Consider the following 20,289-nt stretch of genomic DNA (forward strand, 5'->3'; position numbering starts at 1 on the left):
AAAGGTGCTTTTCTCGTAGAAGTATGGACATTGTTATTGTATGCATACTCTACAAGGGGTGAGTACTTTTCCTATTGTGAGTGTTGATCTACTTCCATAACATAAGTCTTTAGTAGATCAAGAATTGTAAGATCGGCTATCTCACTTTGGCCATCCATTTGTGGGTGATAGGTCAAAGAGAAATTCAATCTTGTACTTAGATTTTCAAAGAGACCTTTCCAAAAATTACTGGTCATTCTAGGATCTCTATCTGACACGATGGATGTTGGCCATCCATGGTATTTGAAAATTTGAGATATGAAGAGAGATGAAATTTGGTGTGCCTTAATAATCTTTTTGACAGTAATAAAGTGTGCTTTCTTGCTAAACCTGTCAACTATTGTCCATATTCCCATATTCCCATGGATAGACTTGGGTAATCCAAAAATAAAATCCATGGATATACTCCATGGTGAGTTAGGAATTGGCAATGGTGGTTGGAGTAATTCAGGTTTCTTCCCTTTATCGTACTTAAGTCTTTTGGCATACCACACATTTTGAAACATATTCTTGAATGTCCACTTTCATGGTAGGCCAATATAAGTACATCTCTATACCTTGAAGATTAGGTCGAATGTCTCTATGCCCCACATAGGGAGGAGCAGGGGATTCATACAATAATTTCTCACGCAGGGAGTGAGTAATACATAGCCTATTGCTATGGAGAAGATAACCATCCTGCAAGGTGAATGGTTCTTCTTTCTTCCCGAGAGAAAGGGTTGACATTATGTCTTTAAAGTCAGGGTCAGTAGCATACTCATCTATCATAGAAGATAGATCATTGTGAGTGGCTATAGACACCACAATAACTTTTTGTTGTCGTGAAAGTGCATCGGCCACTTGATTGTGCTTACCAGCAATGTGAGAAATATGAAAATAAAATTTGCAAAAGAAAAATTTCCCACCTCATTCTTTTGGTCAAAAAACTTGGTTTGCATCATGAAGTACTTGAGACTTTGGTGGTCTGTTTGTAAAATAAATGGAGTTCCCAATAGATAGTGCTTCCATGTGTCTAGGACGTGTAGAACAACTAAAATCTCTTTCTCATAAATGCCCAAGACCCGTTCACCCGTATTGAGCCTTTGTATCTCCTATGATATGGCATGCCCTTCTTGAAGAAAGATTGTTCCAAGGCAATCACCACAAGCATCACATTGGACCTCAAATGGCTTTGAGAGATCGGGAAGCATACGGACTGGTTGGGAGGTAAGATTCTCTTTGAGCTTGTTAAAAGCACTTTTCTCCTTAGCATTCCATGAATCTTAATGTTCTTCTTTGTTAAGTCATCTAATGGTCTTGCTATTTGAGAGAATTTTTCTATGAAGCGTCTATAGTATGCACACATATCGATAAAGCTTCTTAGCTCATGTAGATTCCTTGGATTAGATTAGGCTATGCTTTTATTACCTCCAACTTTGATGGATCCATACATATACCATCTTGAGAGATAATATGACCTAAGTATTGAATCTCTTGAAGGAAAATTTCGTTTTTTATTTATTGAGAAAAAGCTTGTTCTCCCTCAATGCTTGAAAAATCACTTGGAGATGTTTCTTGTGTTCCTCCAATGACTTGGAATAGATGATGATATCATCAAACCACTAAATTTGCAGTAGGATCTAAAGATTTTTTCCATTAAATGATTGAACGTGGCTAGTGCATTAGTCAAGCCAAAAGGCATGACTAGATATTCATAAAGACCAAACATTGTGCAAAAGGGGGTCTTTAGGATATCTTTATCCACTATCCTTATTTGAAGATAGACACTTTTAAGGTCAATCCTACTGAATAGATAGAGCCTTGTAGCTTATCAAACAAATCTTCTACCTGAGGCACAAGCCTAAGATGTTTTTGATATTGATATGGTTTAGTGCTCGATAGTCCACACAAATACGGTATGTACCATCTTTCTTTTGCACTAAAAGGACTAGAGAACAAAAGGGAGAGGAGCTAGGCCTCACCATCCCTTTGTCTACCAATTATTGTACTTGCCTTATGATCTCCTCTTGTTGAGCTTGGGAAACTCGATAAGGAGGCTTGTTAGGCAGTGAGCTTCCTGGTAGGAGCTCAATTTGATGGTCATCATCCCCTCGTTTTGGAGGTAAGTCCATAGGAATATCATCAATGAACACATCTTGGAATCCTTTTAGAAAATAGACAAGTCTCACTCTTCTTGATTCCTACCATTTACATTTGATGAAATATTAGGACCTTTTAGAGACTCTTTGACAAAAATCATGTACGCAGAAATTGAGCTCTTCATTGATTTATCAAAAGCAAGAGGATTTACAGGTGGTATAGTACAACCTAACTCACTAGAATCTATATACATGCTCTTTTCCCTATAGAGGTGAAGTAGATTCTCTTTTCAGGGAACTTCATGCTGACAGCCATGTAGTTGAACCATGGTGCCCCTAGGATAGCATCCTCATGTTGGAGAGGAGAGATGAAAAAGTCTTCTTTGTCTATGTAGCTTTGGACATGAAGCCTCTATTTTCCGATTAAGGGAGTAACGGAGGCTTGCTATCCCTTGAAAGCTGTGTCGGTCGTTACAATATCTCCCATCTCAAAATCTTGAATGCCCAACTTGGTGGCCAACTTCGTTGATATGAAATTGTGAGTAGAGCCAGGGTCAAACAAGATGAAGGCACCATTCTCCTTTACCTTTCCCCAAGCATAGGAAGAGGTGATACTTTGCAATGAGCATCCTCTTTTGGAGCTTCGATAGTGGAAGCTCTAGGAGTCTCATTGCGGGAATTTCTCTCGGGGCAAGAAAAATAACCATGTCCTTGATCCCCACACTTAAAACATTTATGGTCCTTGCGAAAAGCTTCAAGATCTTTAGGAGAGAGTTTGTTTTTATCTTTGTAAACTCCCTTCTCCTTGGATCGATTGTTGTTTGTGCGCTCCTTGCCGCACTGTCGAAGCAAGGGACTTGCCAATACACCGTATGCGAGCCACAAACGGCTCCAAGCACACAACAAGCCTAAACTAGCAAGCTCAAGAAAACAAAGGGTGTGTCACTCACCGCTCTACGCTCGCCTTCGTGGTGGATTCCTCGCCGCGATGAAGAAGAAGCTGCAGTCATGCTGCGCTCAACCGCTTCGCCGCCGTCGTGCCTTCGTAATGCTCGATCGCACACACACTCTCCCTCTCTCTCTCTCTCTCTCACACACACACACAAGGAGGTGAAGAAGAAGAAGATGGAGATGGAGCAAGAGCACTCTTCAATTGCACAAATGAGAGAATGAGTAAAAATTAGGTTTAGTTGGCTTTTATAGGAGCTCACCCCATTCACACTTGGGCGCCCATGCTTAACCAACTAATCCCTTGAATGTCCAAGTTAAAGTGCGCCTCTCATCGGCGATCACTCTATCTTTCCCTATTGGTCCGACAAGCCCGGTACCTGACTCTACCAAATAAATAATATGCGTCCATCGTAGGTGATGGGTGTCCGTGTGCCATGAGGGTTAACATGCCCCCCTTCCTGATGTAGATTCCGTCCTCGGAAGCTATTGAGTTGAAGCTGGATCGTCGAGGTGGAAGAGCATTTGAGATGAATGTCCTTAGCCTTCTTCAGTCACTGCAAAATCAAACAACATTGGCACAGTAATTGCATTCTCTTAAAAAGCATATGCAGTTTTAGGTAGACACATTGATTGGTAAAAGAATTTCAAACAATTTGTTAGCAATGAACATTAAATTTCAATGTAATCAAATGCATAAACAGATGTAAAGGTAGAAAATTAAACAAGTCTGGGGTCGCTAATATGACGGTCGAAAAGCACTAGAGATCGAATATTAATACCATGGGTAAGCTTCTTAACTTTCTGTGGTCAATTAAGTTGTTTAATCGCGAGAGCCAAGTATTCATGTTCAAGGGCTGACTAGAGGCTATATCTAGAAAACCTTGTAGTTAAGCTACCATAAAAGGAATTTCTCATGAAATCATCGCCTGACTGATTACTTTTTCTTTGACCCCCCAAGGTCTTTTCACAGTGATTCAATTATGATGTGTGTGCTTATTTTGTATGCCTTGGGTTTTTTGCTTTTCAAGGAAAAGCGCCCACACTGGGAACCTCTAGGGCTCTAGTACCATAGGCAATACATGTGAGTGAAGTACCAAATCAAGCTGAGATTTCTCTTCCAGCTTAAAATTTTACATTGTGGCACTTTGATTTTTTGTTTGTTCATTTTCATCATTGTAATTTTGTAACTTTGGGGGGTCATATAACACTGTTACCCTCCCCAGGCTCATCACATTAGTAAACTCCCTTTATAATACTTACGCTAAAGGTCAATAGGGTTAAGCCCACTAGAAAGCCCTAGTACATTTCATACAATGCTGCCTAAATCGGATTAAGAACCTAAGTAACCATTGTTTATTAGGAAGGCATTCCCCATGGTATTAAGAGAAGATTTCTAATACCTAGCTTGGTCAAACTAGCTTAGTCGGACTGCTTGATTTTTACCCCTAAACAAGTGATTATGACAAAAGATTGCATTGAATTAAATGTTTGATACCAAGCAAATGCGCTGAATATTATGCTACCAATCACAATCAAAGCGGACAATCATAGATGCAAAAAGATAAGGGCAATGCTAATGGATAAGAAACACCTGTTTGTGTTGATGGTCGCGCTTGATTTGAAGTGTGAACGAGAGAAAGGTTCCATGAAGGTCCAAATCCTATCAATAGCAACACGCTCCTGTACACACTATGAAACACAAACAATACCTTTAGGAGGCACATCAGTGGGAAAAGAGAACTTCGCTAATCACTCAACTCTAAAACAGAAACACTCCTATCGTACTAATCTTACCTACCCTCCATCACTCAAGTGATGAGGATCAAAGGTGTTTTATGGCATAGGTTTCTGTTTCACTGTACCAGATGTGACATGTGTAGGTCTGAGTCAATGTTTTGACTTTTAATGTGCATACTCGTTTGCTAATTGCTCTTGCTCTTTTTTTTTTTTTTTTTTTTTGGTATAAAGCTTTATATGTACATTCCCTAAGATTGGAAATTAAGAGGTCAGGGAAAAAGGTTGAGAGGGAAACAAGTGAATGATGGATGTCCACAAACACTCCCCCCTTCCTTGGGTAGATCATACCGTTTGAAATGAGCTTGTCACCCTTTGAAACCAATTGTTCCAGTTGGTAATAGGTGAGGATTTTTGCCAGTAGTTTTCTATTACCCTAGGTGCCTTGTCAAGCTGCAAGGGTGGTAAGGTACTCTCCCAGGATTGAACTTGAAGTGGTTCATCAGGTGATTCTTGAACACTGGGAGGTGTGGATTCTTTTGTAGCTTCATGGAGGTCCACTACTATAGATGGAGGCTGTGTAGAAGCTTTTACCTCTATGGATGTATTACATGAGGAGCTAGAATCTTCATGGGACTCCCCCCTTCCTGAGCTAGGTGGAACAAATCGTTCTTTCTTTGGTACCCAAACTAGCTCGGGAGCGGGTGTGTAGCATTCTGTGATTTTTTTCTTTTCACGATCATTGATTCGTTTTGGAGCTACGGGATTGGGTTTACATGGGCCAGGTGATAGGTAAGAGCACAATCTACGTTTTGGCACCCAGATTTGATCATTTCCTTGATAGTAGCCTTGGGCTTCCAATAGTTGTTTAGGGATCCATCGCAACATTTTCTTACTTTTCTTGGAGCGAGTGGTACGTTTCTTACAAGGCTTCTGTTTTTTAGCACTAGTTATGGTCACTAAAGAAGCTTTAGGGACCCACTTATATGTTTTCTTCGTTACCTTAGGATGAGTCTTGTCGGAAGCGATATGCATTGCTTGTAGCATATTTAAGGGTATATGCATTTCATCCCCCTCAGGTGTTACCCAGGTCGTCCCCCTATTTCCCCAAGTGTCTATGGTTGATGCTAGGTGGACCCAATCCACATTGTCCGACTCAGTCATCCCAGGTAGGATATCCATATAAGGAGAATCTTGGCCAATGTCTGTATCCTTCTTACAAGTGTAACAATATTGTAGTGGGGCCGAGTGAACTGTGGTGTCAGAGCGATGATCAATAATGGTTTTACTCCCTAAGGGGTGTACCTTACCAGTCACCAAATCCACTCTAAGGACAGAGTCTTGGAATTGCAAATAGACATGATTTTTAGACCAATCGTGAACCATTTGTGCTTCCCTCATGAATGGTCGTCCTAAAATCATTTCATATGACATAAGGTGTTTAGAGAAATCCATTACAATGAACGTATGTCGTACCTTGTGTCCTAGAACTTTGATCTTAAGATCCTTGAGCATCCCCATAGGTTTGGCTATGGTACCATTTGCCATCTTTACCACAATGTTAGTAACACTGAGGCGGGGTTTTCCCATGGATTCCCAACAATCTTTTGTAACGATGCTAACTCCCGCACCACCATCAAGAATTCCCTTTATAGTTAATCCCTTGGTAGTGATGGGTAGGGTCGCATTAGACTCGTCGCCTTCAAAATACTGCCCTAATTCGTTAATGGGTACCTCGATCACAGACTCGTGTCCATCTAAGTCAAGTGATTGCACATGATTTTCCTCATCAATCATAATCGAGTCAGGCCTATTTGGTTGCGCAAACTGTGGTAATCCCGTTCGTAGCTCTCCGTTAAGGAATGCTCGAAGTGCAAGGAATAACTCAGGATCTCCATACAGCTTTGCTATGATCGTGGTTCGGACCTCAGAAGACATGAAGTCCACTAGTTTGGCAACATTCATTGGCGTTTTGCAGGGTGTAGGTCCTTGACTAGGAACTGGTGAGGATGGAATCTCATATTCCTCAATGGGATCAGGTATTCCTTCGTTAAACATCCTTTCCAACAAGAAGGGTGTATGCTCACTTTCTGATGTCCCGTCCTCACTCCCTTCTTGGATGATACTAGATATGGCTAACGGTCTATGGTTCATGTGGGGTGGATGAACTTGCGTGGTAAACACTGTGTCATGAATTTTGATATGCATGGGTTCTGGTTCTAGTTTCCTTTGAGTCTCCTCCACTAAACCTCTTAGATGTTTCACCTGCTCAATCTCGTCTACTGGGTTTGGGTACGTCCCAATCTTCTTTTTATGATTCTTCCCATTTTGCCCCTGCGGTTTATCTTGGGGGTCTTGGATTGGATTTGGAAACACTTGTGGTGTTTTGAGAGGCTCTTTATGATTTTCTCTTATTCGGTTTTCATTTGGTCCCATGTTACGGTTTTCCTTGTCGGTCTTTCCCTTTGTGGTATTGGTTCTAGTCTCCATTGTGTCGACTGAATCTGAATCATCCTCGAGGTCATTCATATACACGGGGTCATCTCCTGTTCCTATGTTTGTTTTGGAACTTGGCTTTGAATTTTCCGTATTCTGCGACTTCTTCCTTCGTGTCTTCTTTTTCTTTGCTTGGATAACTGACGCGGTATCTCTCTCTTCGAGGATATGGCCTGGCCCTTGAAGCATGGACCGTGTAATCGCATAAGCGGGTGCGACGGGTGGTATTGGCGACGTCACACTAGCAATTTTGACCAAATTCAGGGGTGTGATTTTAGGCGCATTTGGGTTATAGGGGCATTGGGCAATCAAGTGATCTATGCCACAACGATTACATGTGAGTATTGGCATTGCAGACGTGCTCCCTTGATTCATTTGTATCTGTGCAGCATTCTTTTGCAGCCTAATAGGGCACTCCGCTACTCGATGTGGTCCCCCACACTCGTAGCATTGAAGAGGTGGCCTCCTAGCCTGGGTGTTGATATTTTGACCTCTGGATGCGAGAGCAGCAGCTTGATAAACCGGCTTGACTTGTCCCCAACAATCTTCCATGTAGTATATAGGACATTCTTCCAATGTATCAAGTCCGTAGGCAATACTAGTGTCTATTTCCTCCTCACAACCATCTGCATAAGCATTAGATGGCTCGCAACCCACTTGGTTCATAGGGGCGACTCTTGGATGCGGGGGCTGCGGTCCTAGCACAGGAGGTGGTAACGGTGTAGCTTGTACAACATTTTGAGGTCTAGGGACCATGTGTTGCGGTAGTTGCTCAACAGGTGGAGTAGGCATCAATACAGGAGCTCGAGGCGCATCCGTCCAGGCTACAGGTGGTCTATTTGCCATCATACGTTTGATCATTAAACAATCCTTAGCTTGGTGACCATACCTACCACATGCGTTGCAAGTTCCATTAAATTTTACTCTAAACGTAGGGCACTCACTAGTGCTATGTGGACCTAAGCAAATGGAACACCATTGTTGCTCCCTTCTTGGATACATGTGACTATTTTGAGGGGGTCGATTATCCTTAAGAGACTCTTGGATTGCCTTGGTGAGGTCTGTCAAGAATGTCTCAAATACCTTTGGCTCATTGGCAATGGGCTTTGCAGTCATGGGTTCATACTCAATGGCTTGTGAGCTAGTGGATCTCGTGTCAGTAGACACCCTCATGCCTGCTATCATCAAGTTGTCCTCTAGTTGGATTGCATTGGCAGTGACATCTTCCCAGGTTGTGATACCTCTAATCACTAGTCCATTATAGATTCCTTCATTCCTCAACCCTCGAATGAATCGATCAAGCAGTTGGTTATTGTTGAAGCGCTCATTTACAGGGCAACGAGAGTTTAAGTGCTTTAGACGACTAATGAAGTCCCTTACTGACTCTCCTTCCTTACGTTCGGCCTTCTGTAGCTGAGATGCTACACCCCAAAGCACACCTTCTCGTATGTACTCCTTTAGAAACAACCTTCGAAGGGTAGGGTAGATTGTTTTCTCGTCCACCCTTAGGGTCCTATACCAATCTCCAGCCTTCCCTCTTAATGTCAAGCTTAAGGCATTGCACTTATGTAGTTCGTTGCGTTCCCCTAAGGAATCACATACTTGTTCAAACACTTCAATGTGTTTCCTAGCATCTTCGTCCCCATTGAATTTTTGCGTGAGTTTGGCAATTTGTACTGCCTTACTTCTAGGCTCTCTATCAGATGCATGACGCATATTTTCCGCGATAGATCGACCTATGGTTTGAGCAAACGCTGCCAAGTCACCTATGTGAGGAGGCAGGGCCGGTGGAGGTACTCTTGGAATCATATGTGGGAGAGGAACGGGTACCGGTCTTGGCATATGTGTGGATGATGCAGGATATGGAACATAACCGGGCATAGGTCCACTCGGATAAGAGCTAGGGAGCGGCACTCGAGGAGCATAAGCAAGTGGTACAATTGGAGGTGTGGGGGCCATGTGTGCATAAGGGGCTAGAGGCACATATGGTGGAGGCCCCATATTAGGTACTACGACACTAGGTAGTGGCACTACGCTAACCGTAGATGTCATCGGTACATTCTCTGTCAGGCTTATCCCTGGAGTGAGCACTGTGTTTTCCTTGATAGAGGGTTGAGCCAAGTTAGGGAAGCTAAAGTTTTCGCTCGGAGGCTCAGATTGCATAGAGACCCCAGGTGAAATGACGTAAGATGGGTCCATGGGACTCATTAGAGGAGTCTCCATTTGTGATAGAGTAGGCTGTTGAGCCTTGCTCGTATCCAGAAATCTCATGGGGCCAGTTGAGAGTATATTTACCCCTCGGTTTTGCCTTTCTGATTGAATAATGCCATGGATAACATTACAGATCATTTTCTGTTGATCTTCGATGCTCGTGGCACTAGAGGTGGATTGTACAATCTCTATCCATCCTACATGGTAGGCGTGGCCAGAGTGTAGATCCGTCAACACCTCAGTGTGGAGGTCGTATGTCCAATGATCATTAATGAACAATCCTTCTAGAGTCGACGTGTTAACGGTTTCTTGTGAGGTAGAAGCAATGTTGCTCCCCATGGTTTTACTTGTCACCAACGGTACTCTAGAGGGAACTTCTGAAGGAGGCAGCTCAACAGGGCCTTCTTGGTAAGAAGTTGGTAGGATATCCACATGGACACTCTTTGGGGGTGTGGGGTCCACGTGCGATGTGAAAGGAGAGTCCACTTCCCCACCCCCTTCGTGTGCTTCATTTGCATCAGGTTCCGAGCGAGTAGCTCTACCTAATGTTTCCATGAAACGGCTAAACATACTAGTACTAGGCTGTGGAGCTTCGGGAGGTGCATGGCCTTCTCTCTCAGTGTTTTGGTTAGGGTATGCTTCCATGATTTCTGAGTCGGAGGAGGAATCACTAGCGGCTATTTTAGGGTCTTGGGTGGTGCTACCTTGTGTCCCCGCTGAGGGTCTAGAGCTTATCGTGGATGGGTAATGGGTGTCCGTATGAACAGAGGCACCCTCAATATGCTCGTGTTCTAGCACCCACCCAGAGCGTAAGTGCATGTGCTTTTGATACCCTAAGGTGTCAAAAAGCTGCTCTAGGAGGCCTTGTGACTAGTTTTTAGCGTATTTTTTGTTTGTTTTTTTGCTAGATTTTTTAGAGCATGTCGTGGAATGGGCCGTGTGATAGCTCGAAACGAGCGTATCGGTCAGAGGGTCGTGCCGTGCTTTACAGCCCTCCGTTTGGTCACTCTATGCCCTCGGAATCCCTAAACTGTCAATTTCCAGTAGGGAACTAGGCCCAAACTAGAAAGTCTAAGGGTGCAAGTGGGAAGAGAAAGGAGGAGAGTGGAGGACTTGTCCCACATGCTCTCATTCTCTCTTGAGGGAGTAGGGTATATATATAAGAGTGAGTTTGGTATATATCATAAAACTGAGGACTGAGGCCTGGGCTTGGGCTTGGGCTTGGGCAAATGATCACGATCCCGATCTATCTTTTATACAAACCAACCCGTCCGTTTTAAGAGTTACGTTTTTTATTTTCGAAAAATTTCGCCGCCCGCTCAGCTCACTCGCGTTTTTTTATTTCCGAATTTTTATTTTCTTTTTTATTTTCAATTTTTTTTTAAAATTTTTTTTGTGAGAAAAAATAAATTTATTATTATTTTTTGTGCAGAAAATACAGAAATTGAAAACGCAGGTATGCAAAAAATGCAGAAATTGCAGGAAAAAACGCAGAAATTGCAGAAAATTAAAAAAACGCAGAAATGCAGAAAATTGCAGAAATTGAAAACGCCAAACTTGAAAATGCAGAAATTACGGAAATTGAAAAAACGCAGACAATAGCAGAAATTGAAACTTGACAGCAATTGCAGAAAACGCAAAAAACAGAAATCTCCACACACTCCTTCCCTGCCTTTCCTATGATAGAAATTGCACCACAAGGAAGCGTAAAGTGCTAACCGAGCTTAGTGTAGGGCATATCCCCAGCAGCGGCGCCAAAAATGTGCGCTCCTTGCCGCACTGTCGAAGCAAGGGACTTGCCAATACACCGTATGCGAGCCACAAACGGCTCCAAGCACACAACAAGCCTAAACTAGCAAGCTCAAGAAAACAAAGGGTGTGTCACTCACCGCTCTACGCTCGCCTTCGTGGTGGATTCCTCGCCGCGATGAAGAAGAAGCTGCAGTCGTGCCGCGCTCAACCGCTTCGCCGCCGTCGTGCCTTCGTAATGCTCGATCGCACACACACTCTCCCTCTCTCTCTCTCACACACACACACACACAAGGAGGTGAAGAAAAAGAAGATGGAGATGGAGCAAGAGCACTCTTCAATTGCACAAATGAGAGAATGAGTAAAAATTAGGTTTAGTTGGCTTTTATAGGAGCTCACCCCATTCACACTTGGGCGCCCATGCTTAACCAACTAATCCCTTGAATGTCCAAGTTAAAGTGCGCCTCTCATCGGCGATCACTCTACCTTTCCCTATTGGTCCGACAAGCCCGGTACCTGACTCTACCAAATACATAATACGCGTCCATCGTAGGTGATGGGTGTCCGTGTGCCGTGAGGGTTAACATTGTTGTTTTCAAGGAAAGTATGCAATGAATTTTTGTTCATTGCATCTTCGCCAACAAAATTTTGGAATTCTTTTCACCTCGTTTTATATTTAACAAACGCTTTATTTCTATCTTTGGTAATATTTGGATCTACTAAACCAGGTTAGGATAGGATGGAGATTTAGTGAATCTGTACTACATCTGGTATACTCTAATGAGTTTTTTAGGAAGGGAAAACCCTTGTCATGTGATTGTCATTTATGGGATGGATTTACAAAGGAATTTGGCATTCTTGGAATGCACATATGTACCACGGATCTCTCTATTATAGAGAATATCTCTGTAAGATGCCTCCTTTCCAAAGGCCTCAATCACATACCCTCTCACCCACTTAATCCTCATATTTCTTTAAAAGCACTTACGGAATGTCTGGCCGACTTGGTCAGTAAACTCCAATTGGAGTTGTCAATTCGACATGAATTAACCATAACTTTAGAGGCTATCTTTGTCGTGCTGGTTTCACAACTCCCACATGATTGGTTTCATATTGAGTCTACATGGCTCACCACTGATCTTTCCTTAGCCTTTTGTAAGTTTAAGTCAAAATGGTTCATTGTGGGTTTAGATAAAGTGTCTAAGACGGCATCTGTCATCTGCAAAAAGCTTGCCTTTGAAGCGACGAAAAATCGACTCAAAAGGTAATGAGTTTTGTTACATTGAGGGGAACTTGGATATTATTTACAGAGAACATGTAAAAGTATGATCGAATTAGGATTTCAAGTAGAAAACACCAAACTTCCTATCTTGTTTCCAGCTTTTAAAAGTCATAAGAGTAAATTTTGATGGATCTCGGATGCTTCCAATTGCCTTTTTTCCGGTATTATGAAACATCTTACTGAAGGGCCAAAACTGATATGTGAAGAGCTCAAAAACATATGCTCTAGTAAAAGAGAATATGTAAGGCGCTTCTCAAGAATGGACATCCAACCCTTTTGGCTTGTTGGTAATTCCGCTAAAGTCCTCTTGAACCTTCCATCTGCCATTTATTCAATATATACAACTGATGTCACCCAATGCTATGAAAATATCCCTCTAATGCTATGAAAATATCCCTCTAGTAGGTGAATATGGTCTCATGAATGTAATGAATTATCTCATAGACTTGGCCTTCTCTAATAAAGCCAAGGAAGGGCTCTATGGCTTCTCCTTTGTTAAGTCAGCTAGGTGGATTAAAAAAGTGAGCAAGCCTTCCCCTCTTCATATGAATCGTATTCGGTTTCGAATAATCATTCAGTGGGTTCTAAACCACTGCTATACCTTAATTGGTAATAACTGCTTTCATCAAACATGTGGAATTCCTATGGGATTCTCTTGTTCTCCGGCTATGTGTAACCTTTATTTACTATATTTTGAATATAAATGGATTATTAGCCAAACTTCCCAAGCAGAAGGGATATCTCTGCTTATACAATGTAATTACACCTATAGATTTATGGATGACATATTAAGTATCAATAACCCTAACTTTGCCGAGCAGGTGTTGGATATCTATCCGCCTTGTCTAGCGATTGATCCCACTTTTTTAGAACAAGAAACTGTCAACAGTATCACCTTCACTAAACGTACTAACTATTTGTCAATTGAACTAAATATTGATACTTCTTCTGAGGGTAACTTCTCTACTATGTTTTTCTGGAAGCGGGATCACCTTAAGCTTACTGCCGCTGAGTTTGTAATGAAAAAGAGCAACAGACCTTTTAAAATTTCTCTACATACTTGTTTGAGTATTCTACATCTAATTACTTACTCCTCTTCTAATGTATTTTCATCCCTAGAAGAAACTGAAGTTCTTATTAGGAAGTTTCAAGCTAATGGCTTCCATAAAATGATTTTGATTTCTACCATAACTGCTGCCCTGGGTAAAAAAGATGGCGTGGTGCAAGGTTTGATGTTGCATTACTTATTCTTTTACTGAGGAAGTAGGCCCATACCTAATGGGCCTACTATACTCATTAGTTATGGTGTGTGGGTAAGGGAGGGCACGCGCGCGTGCACACACACACACACACACATGATGTTAATACAAGGATTAAACTCCTTCTGAATATAGGAGTGGCTTGTTGCCACGGCCTCGACGTAATTAACTGGGGATTAGCCTCAATATCTTGTATTGACCTAGGAAATCTCTTGTAAAAAAAGAGGGGTTTGTATTTATGAGGTGAAATTCTTATAAGAAATTTGTGGGTGGTTATTGTACCTAACACCTAGTGAGTTAAGGAAGAAAATGGGGTTTAGTCTAGCTGGCATGACTCTGTATAATGTGTCCGCATATGCTTTCCCTCCTGTGGCATCTGCTCTACAACGCATCTCTAGCACTCTCTCTCTCTCTCTCTCTCTCTCTCTCTCTCTCTCTCTCTCTTTGTGTGTACGAGGCGGCGCTGTTGGTTCTTCCCCGTCTTGAAGACATACCCGCCTTGCCCTCTTGAAGACCGGACCCACCTTGATGCTATGAATGGAATGTGGCTACTGGCAGCGAAGCCTATAAAAGGTGAGCTTCCATGCTCACTTAGCATTGGTACAAGTGTGCGTCTATGGTGTGTGTGTGTACTAGTGAAAGGTTGACTGTACCTTGAGAGTGTGAGGATATAACTCGCAAGGGTGTATGTTGCTGGCTCTATGGCAAAAGGCAAAGACAAGCAAGCTATTGTGGAGCTAGCTGCTCCGACTCAATCTTAGGTGACTTTGTCTCCAATATGGACTATTGTCTGAGCTGCTTGGTGGTGTTGTGACTCACCTTTGATATGCTAGTAGAATTCATGCATATTCTTGAATATACTAAGTCGATGTATGACTGTTATGGGAATAGTTGGCTACTTCTTCTGACCCTTCAATGAGGGGTACCTTCTCAAGTATGGTTTTTAATGTTCCTTGGCTTGAAGATGGCGGAATTTTATATCTTCAGGCTCTTGATTTTAGTACTTGTGTATAAAGACTATTTTGTACTATGAATAGGAATTATACCACCTTTTCATTGACATAGTTTCTAGTGTCTTTGGTGTACTAGTACCAATATACCAGTACTACCAGTACCACTACTAGCACTGAAAATCTGAGACCAACACCAGTATACCAGTATAGCAATATACCCGTATACATATACCAGTATCAGTACTACCAATACCAGTACTCTCCCCACCAGTACCACCAATACAAGTTCCTTGGCGGGCTTTTATATCTTTAGGGTCCTGATTTTGGTACTTCAGTATAAAGTCCGTTATGTACTTTGAATAGGAATTATACCACCTTTTCATTGACATAGTTTCTAGTGTCTTTGGTGTACCAGTATCAATATACCAATACTACCAGTATCGATACTACCAGTACCCGTACTACCAGTAACAGTACTAGCACTAAAAATTTGAGACTAGTACCAACATACTAGTATACATATACCAATATAGCAGTATACCAATATACATATAGCAGTATACCAGTATACATATACCAGTACTACGAGTACCAGTACTCTCCTTACCAATATTACCAATACCAATACCATCGATACAGTACTAGCACTAAAATCTGAGACCAGTGTCAGTATACCATTAACATATACCAATATACATATACCAGTATTGCAATATAACAGTACCAATATGCCAATACATGTATAGGAGTTTAGCAGTATAGAACTTATGCATGTCTTGACTATACTAAGTAAATTGAAAGGATTCTTACGTGTATCAGTACCATTACACCAGTATAGTATACCTGTAGTACCAATTTCAGTACTAGTGTAACCAGTATCAGTACTAGCACTGAACTCTAAGACCAGTACCTGTATACCAGTATACATATATCAGTATTGCATTACAGCACTACCAGCATACCAGTACCAATATAGCAGTTTAACAGTATAGAACTCATGCATGTTCTTGACTATACTAAGTCAATGAATGACTGATATGGGAATAGTTGGTTACTACTTCTGACACTTAGGTAACCGCAGAACTGGTATTTTGATCTCTTTTGAGTTCAAGTAAAACTGTCAATATTTGTCTACTAAACTGTCGTAGGGATGTATGGGGTAGTGAAATACATTGATGTCGTAGGGATGTGGCCCATCGTGGTTGCTACATCTGGATATGGTGCTCATATGGCCACATGATTGTGAATATGGCTAAGAAGGGTTGTGGCCGAATATGGTTGTGAATACGGTTGCCAAGTATGGTTGTGCATGGTACCTTATGACTGCTCATATGGCCAAATATGGTTGCTTATTGCATCATTTTCATATGATGTAATGGGCATTGATGATAAACTCCCTTGGCTTATGGAACAACTAAGGGACTTTGGAATGTCTCATCGTTATGGGCTTATGGTTAAAAGGGATTGAGATTTCATACTTACTATCTTTCATATGGTTTTTTTGACACCATCTAAGGAGTACTACACAATGACTAACATTTCTTTGTGTTACAGGCAACTCCAAAGTATAGATTGACTGCACGTATGAGCACTATTACTGAACCCAAAAAAATAATGGCAATCATTGCCAAATTCTCTAAAGTTATGAAACATGTATGTGTGGCCACTGTGGGGCAAAAAAACATTATAAACTCGTCTCGGGCCTTATCTCATGAGAGCTTGCAAAGCAAAAGGGGCTCCACTTGATTTCCCTGCAACCCCTTGTAAATGAAACCATCTTTGAATATATGTTATGGTTAGCTTTACCTTTATTAGTATTTGTCTTTGAAAGCAATCTAGTTGGGTGACATCTATAAGATGTGGGATACCCATGCATCACATGCATACGGTACCAATGCTAACTATATATTGTGTTGTTTCCATGGGTGGAGGTGAGGATGGATTTCAAGGATTGGATTCTGGGTGTGAGGATGATTGTAAGGAGTGGAGTTCTAAGCCAAATTTGACTTAGATAGTCAGATTAACACAGATTGCCAGGATTGCATCAGCATTCGAGAGTCTCATGTACGAGATACTGATCTCAAGACCGGAGCTTGCATTTGCGGTAGGTGCATTTGCAGTAGGAGCAATCAGCCATACAATTGCTAATATTGGCTTGGAGCATAGGGGCACTTTGGAGCATATGGTGAGATACCTATAGGATGTGTTCAGCTTTCATGAGAAGTGTGTAGTAAGTCGTTTTATACTTTCTCTACAATTAGAGATGGATGCACACAGACTCAACTAGCCAATGGACGTTGGCTAATGTCATACTGCATGTGATGGATTTATACAGGTTATATACGGTTTTCTGTTGTTTTCTCCCTCATGGTCACATTGGCATTTACGTGGGAGGGTGTTGGGGTAAAAGCCCTATGTGGGTAGTTAGGCCAAGCGCTCGCCCACTACATTTAATCTTTCATGTACATAATAAAATAAGGGGTCTCACATATACATAGTGAGTTTTAGCGCCCGCAACCACAAGTCTCCTCTTCTTCTCTCTTTTCCCTCTCTTTTCCATTGTTACGCACATGCTCTTCCTCCTACACTTCAACCACATCCTTGTACACTCAAATCACGTACACACCTCCACTCAATACAACCCCACAAACACACACACACACACACACACACATCTACACTCAAAACAACGATACAGACACAACATACATATACTCAAGGAAACAATACATATTATTCACATACAAACACAACCAAGGACCCATCCAAACTTCTTAGAGACACACTCTAAATCACAAAATACACTTGCGAACAGATATTCATAGTTGTATGTAACATTACGCAATCCTCCTCACAACTCATTCACATCATAGTGACAAATTTAACAATGACATGTAATACTTCTCAGCTATGTAAGCTCACTTACCATTGCAAAAGAAACTCTAGTCATAATAGCATGCAAAACACTCATTTTTGAGATGTTGAGAGCATGCAAAACACACACACACACACACATCCTCCGCATACACACACTCACAATGACAACCCCACACACACACACACGTATGAAGAAGGCTTCACAACTAATTAGGTTATCAATCCAAATTGCAAAACCAGAAGCCATGTACCATTACCAATGAAGATTAGTTAAGAATGCCAAGCCTCAATTAGAGACAAAACCTTGGTACAGCACTGTAAGTTGCAAGGATCTCAAAAATAGAACTAAGAAAAGATCCTTCACTTTCACAGCAATACTAGAGAGGAAATAGCTTTCCTAGCTTCTGGAAGCTTAGCACCAATCCCACAGAGGTTGGTGAAAAAAGGAACTCTAGACAGGGCAACACCATTCCCTGTAGATTGGAAGCACAAGCCTTTCAGAATGTACACCCCATGCAAGGTGACAAAACTCCCATACTTGGACTGGCCAACCTCAAGGATGATGAGACCAAGCCCTGCAGGGAAGAGATTCAGAAGGGCGACAACATGAGCCGGCACCCGCTCCTGAGAAAGCGATGATGTCGATGTGGTTTTCACATTCTTTGAGCATTTGGCAATGGGGGAAAGCGAAGAGGAGGAAGAATTAGGTGGTTTGGGCTCTTTTACAAAAGAGGTGCAAGGGCCCTTGGAGTGTATGAGCATGGCTAAAGCTTGGGGAGACGAAGTGTCATAGCTGAGTGTGGGCTTGTGGCTTGTAAGTGTGCTACTAGGGGGGATGTAAGTAAGGCTATGGTATCTATCAACACAAGGGTTAGACACGAGGGGCAAACATGCTCCGTTCGCAGGAAAGGGGTGAGAGTCTTGATCATGAAGGCCATCAGACAAAAGGTCCAGCCTTAGACGGCCATCTTTCCGTGTTGATCTAAACATGCTGCGACAGACATTGTCGATCTTCTTCAATATAAACCTGCCATTGGTCTTGAAAGACCTCATGTATGGGCGATCACAGAGCAAGGATGATAAGGGCGGTGGGAATGCCCGCCGCACATTGTCAGATAGGGCACGATGGTGCCGACGACATTCAGGAGTATACTGGCACAGCCCATGTCCATCTTGGCTACAGCCTAGGGGAGGATCACTGCACATTGAGGATGGGCCAGCTTCTTCAGATATAAAAGTACCAGCATGTGGTTGATGCACGAATGTCCAAATGCGCGTCGCTGCCTCAGCTGGCATGCTTGCTATGTGATCTTCATAAAAGATGCTGGGAGCTGAGAATTCATGCCCTACTCCTGAAGTGCTCTCAGACCCAAGCTCCTCTGTGCAGCAAGAGACAAGGTCGTCTCGAGATTGGGTAATGTTGCTGCCACTGCGGATGGAGCTTGCAGGTGGTGGCAAGCGCGATGGCACCATCGAGTCCATACAGAATGACTGGCCCCTATCACACCTCTTGGGAGAGGAAGGAGCCCAATTGCAGCATTCTGAGGAATCATCATCATCATCGGCTACAAAAAGTATGGAGCATAGAGAATATACATGCATCGATTGGGGTTGATGAACGAAATCCATGTTATACGTTTAACAAGCTATGCATAAATGGTGCTGATGCGTAGAGAGAGAGAGAGAGAGAGAGAGAGAGAGAGAGAGAGAGAGAGAGAGAAGCTTGGCAAGGAGAGTGAGGAGCTAAAAGACATTTCTCTGTGAGTATTTGAAATGGTATTAGACCATTTCTACTACTAGCCGCAGCGGTGTGTGGGGAGAGAGAGAGAGAGAGAGAGAGAGAGAGAGAGAGGAGATGATTGGCTCTTACAAGGTAGAGGAGGACGAAGCATATCGCGAGGTTTATAGGCAAGGCAGGCTTCAGTCCAAGCTCAAGAAAAGGACGAAAATTGCTTAGCTTGCCAACTGAAAAGTGAGCCCCTTATAAGAAGGAGCGGCGCCCCTATAAAGTGGGAAAGAGAAAGTGCACAATTTTCCAAACAAGAAATTATCTTGGAAAAGTTACATTATTGTTTTTTTTCCATGCTCAATCCAAAAGATCTTCCTCCAAAAGTTGCATGCCCCTCCCTCATGAGTCATGACTCTGAAAGGAGTGTTTTTTGTTTTTAGAGCCTGTTCACACTAATCATAGTTATCTGTAACTTTGTAACTATGCGCAATTGAGTTGCTACACAGTTACATACGCCTTTGTCATGGTCATGTGATGGTGCACTTATTGCCTTTTGCTGCAGCTGTAGGCTAGTGGAGGTGGGTAACATGGAGGTGAGCGGCGATTGCCAAGCGTGTGTCGATAGAGGGGAACAACCATTGGGTGAGAAAGTCCTATCGCTTTATCCATGCGGGCTGCATGGTATCGCCTTGCTCTTTATTGCAGCTTGAAGAACTTTGACTCGGAGCACATTTGCACAACACAGTGGTAGCATTTTGCACTTGTAAGCAAGCCTTTGTCGTGTTACGAAAGTAGTGCCTTTGTGCCTCCACTCTACCAATTTCGACAGAGTTGGAAAAATGCTACCCTGGGCCCTCTCTCTAATGTCTCTCATGAGTCGTCCAGAAACAAAAAATGTCTACAAGATCCTTTACTCACAATAACCAAGACT

The 20,289-nt window shown here is 42.3% G+C and overlaps 1 protein-coding gene across 1 annotated transcript; it reads right to left on the minus strand.

Annotated features, from left to right (window-relative positions):
- Positions 1-17,857: 17,857 nt before the first annotated feature.
- On the minus strand, positions 17,858-19,396 carry LOC147443790 (uncharacterized). The gene has a single exon (XM_086527732.1). It carries the CDS (start codon positions 19,256-19,258, stop codon positions 17,996-17,998), a length of 1,263 nt encoding a protein of 420 aa, XP_086383858.1. The 5' UTR covers positions 19,259-19,396; the 3' UTR covers positions 17,858-17,995.
- Positions 19,397-20,289: the final 893 nt, after the last annotated feature.

This window comes from Adiantum capillus-veneris, chromosome 13, assembly GCF_014529385.1.
Source record: "Adiantum capillus-veneris isolate H3 chromosome 13, ASM1452938v2, whole genome shotgun sequence".
Taxonomy (NCBI): domain Eukaryota; kingdom Viridiplantae; phylum Streptophyta; class Polypodiopsida; order Polypodiales; family Pteridaceae; genus Adiantum; species Adiantum capillus-veneris.

Bases quoted from the DNA above. Each gene is read 5' to 3' on its own strand.
- LOC147443790 (XM_086527732.1), bottom strand. From the start codon at position 19,258: ATGGATTTCGTTCATCAACCCCAATCGATGCATGTATATTCTCTATGC.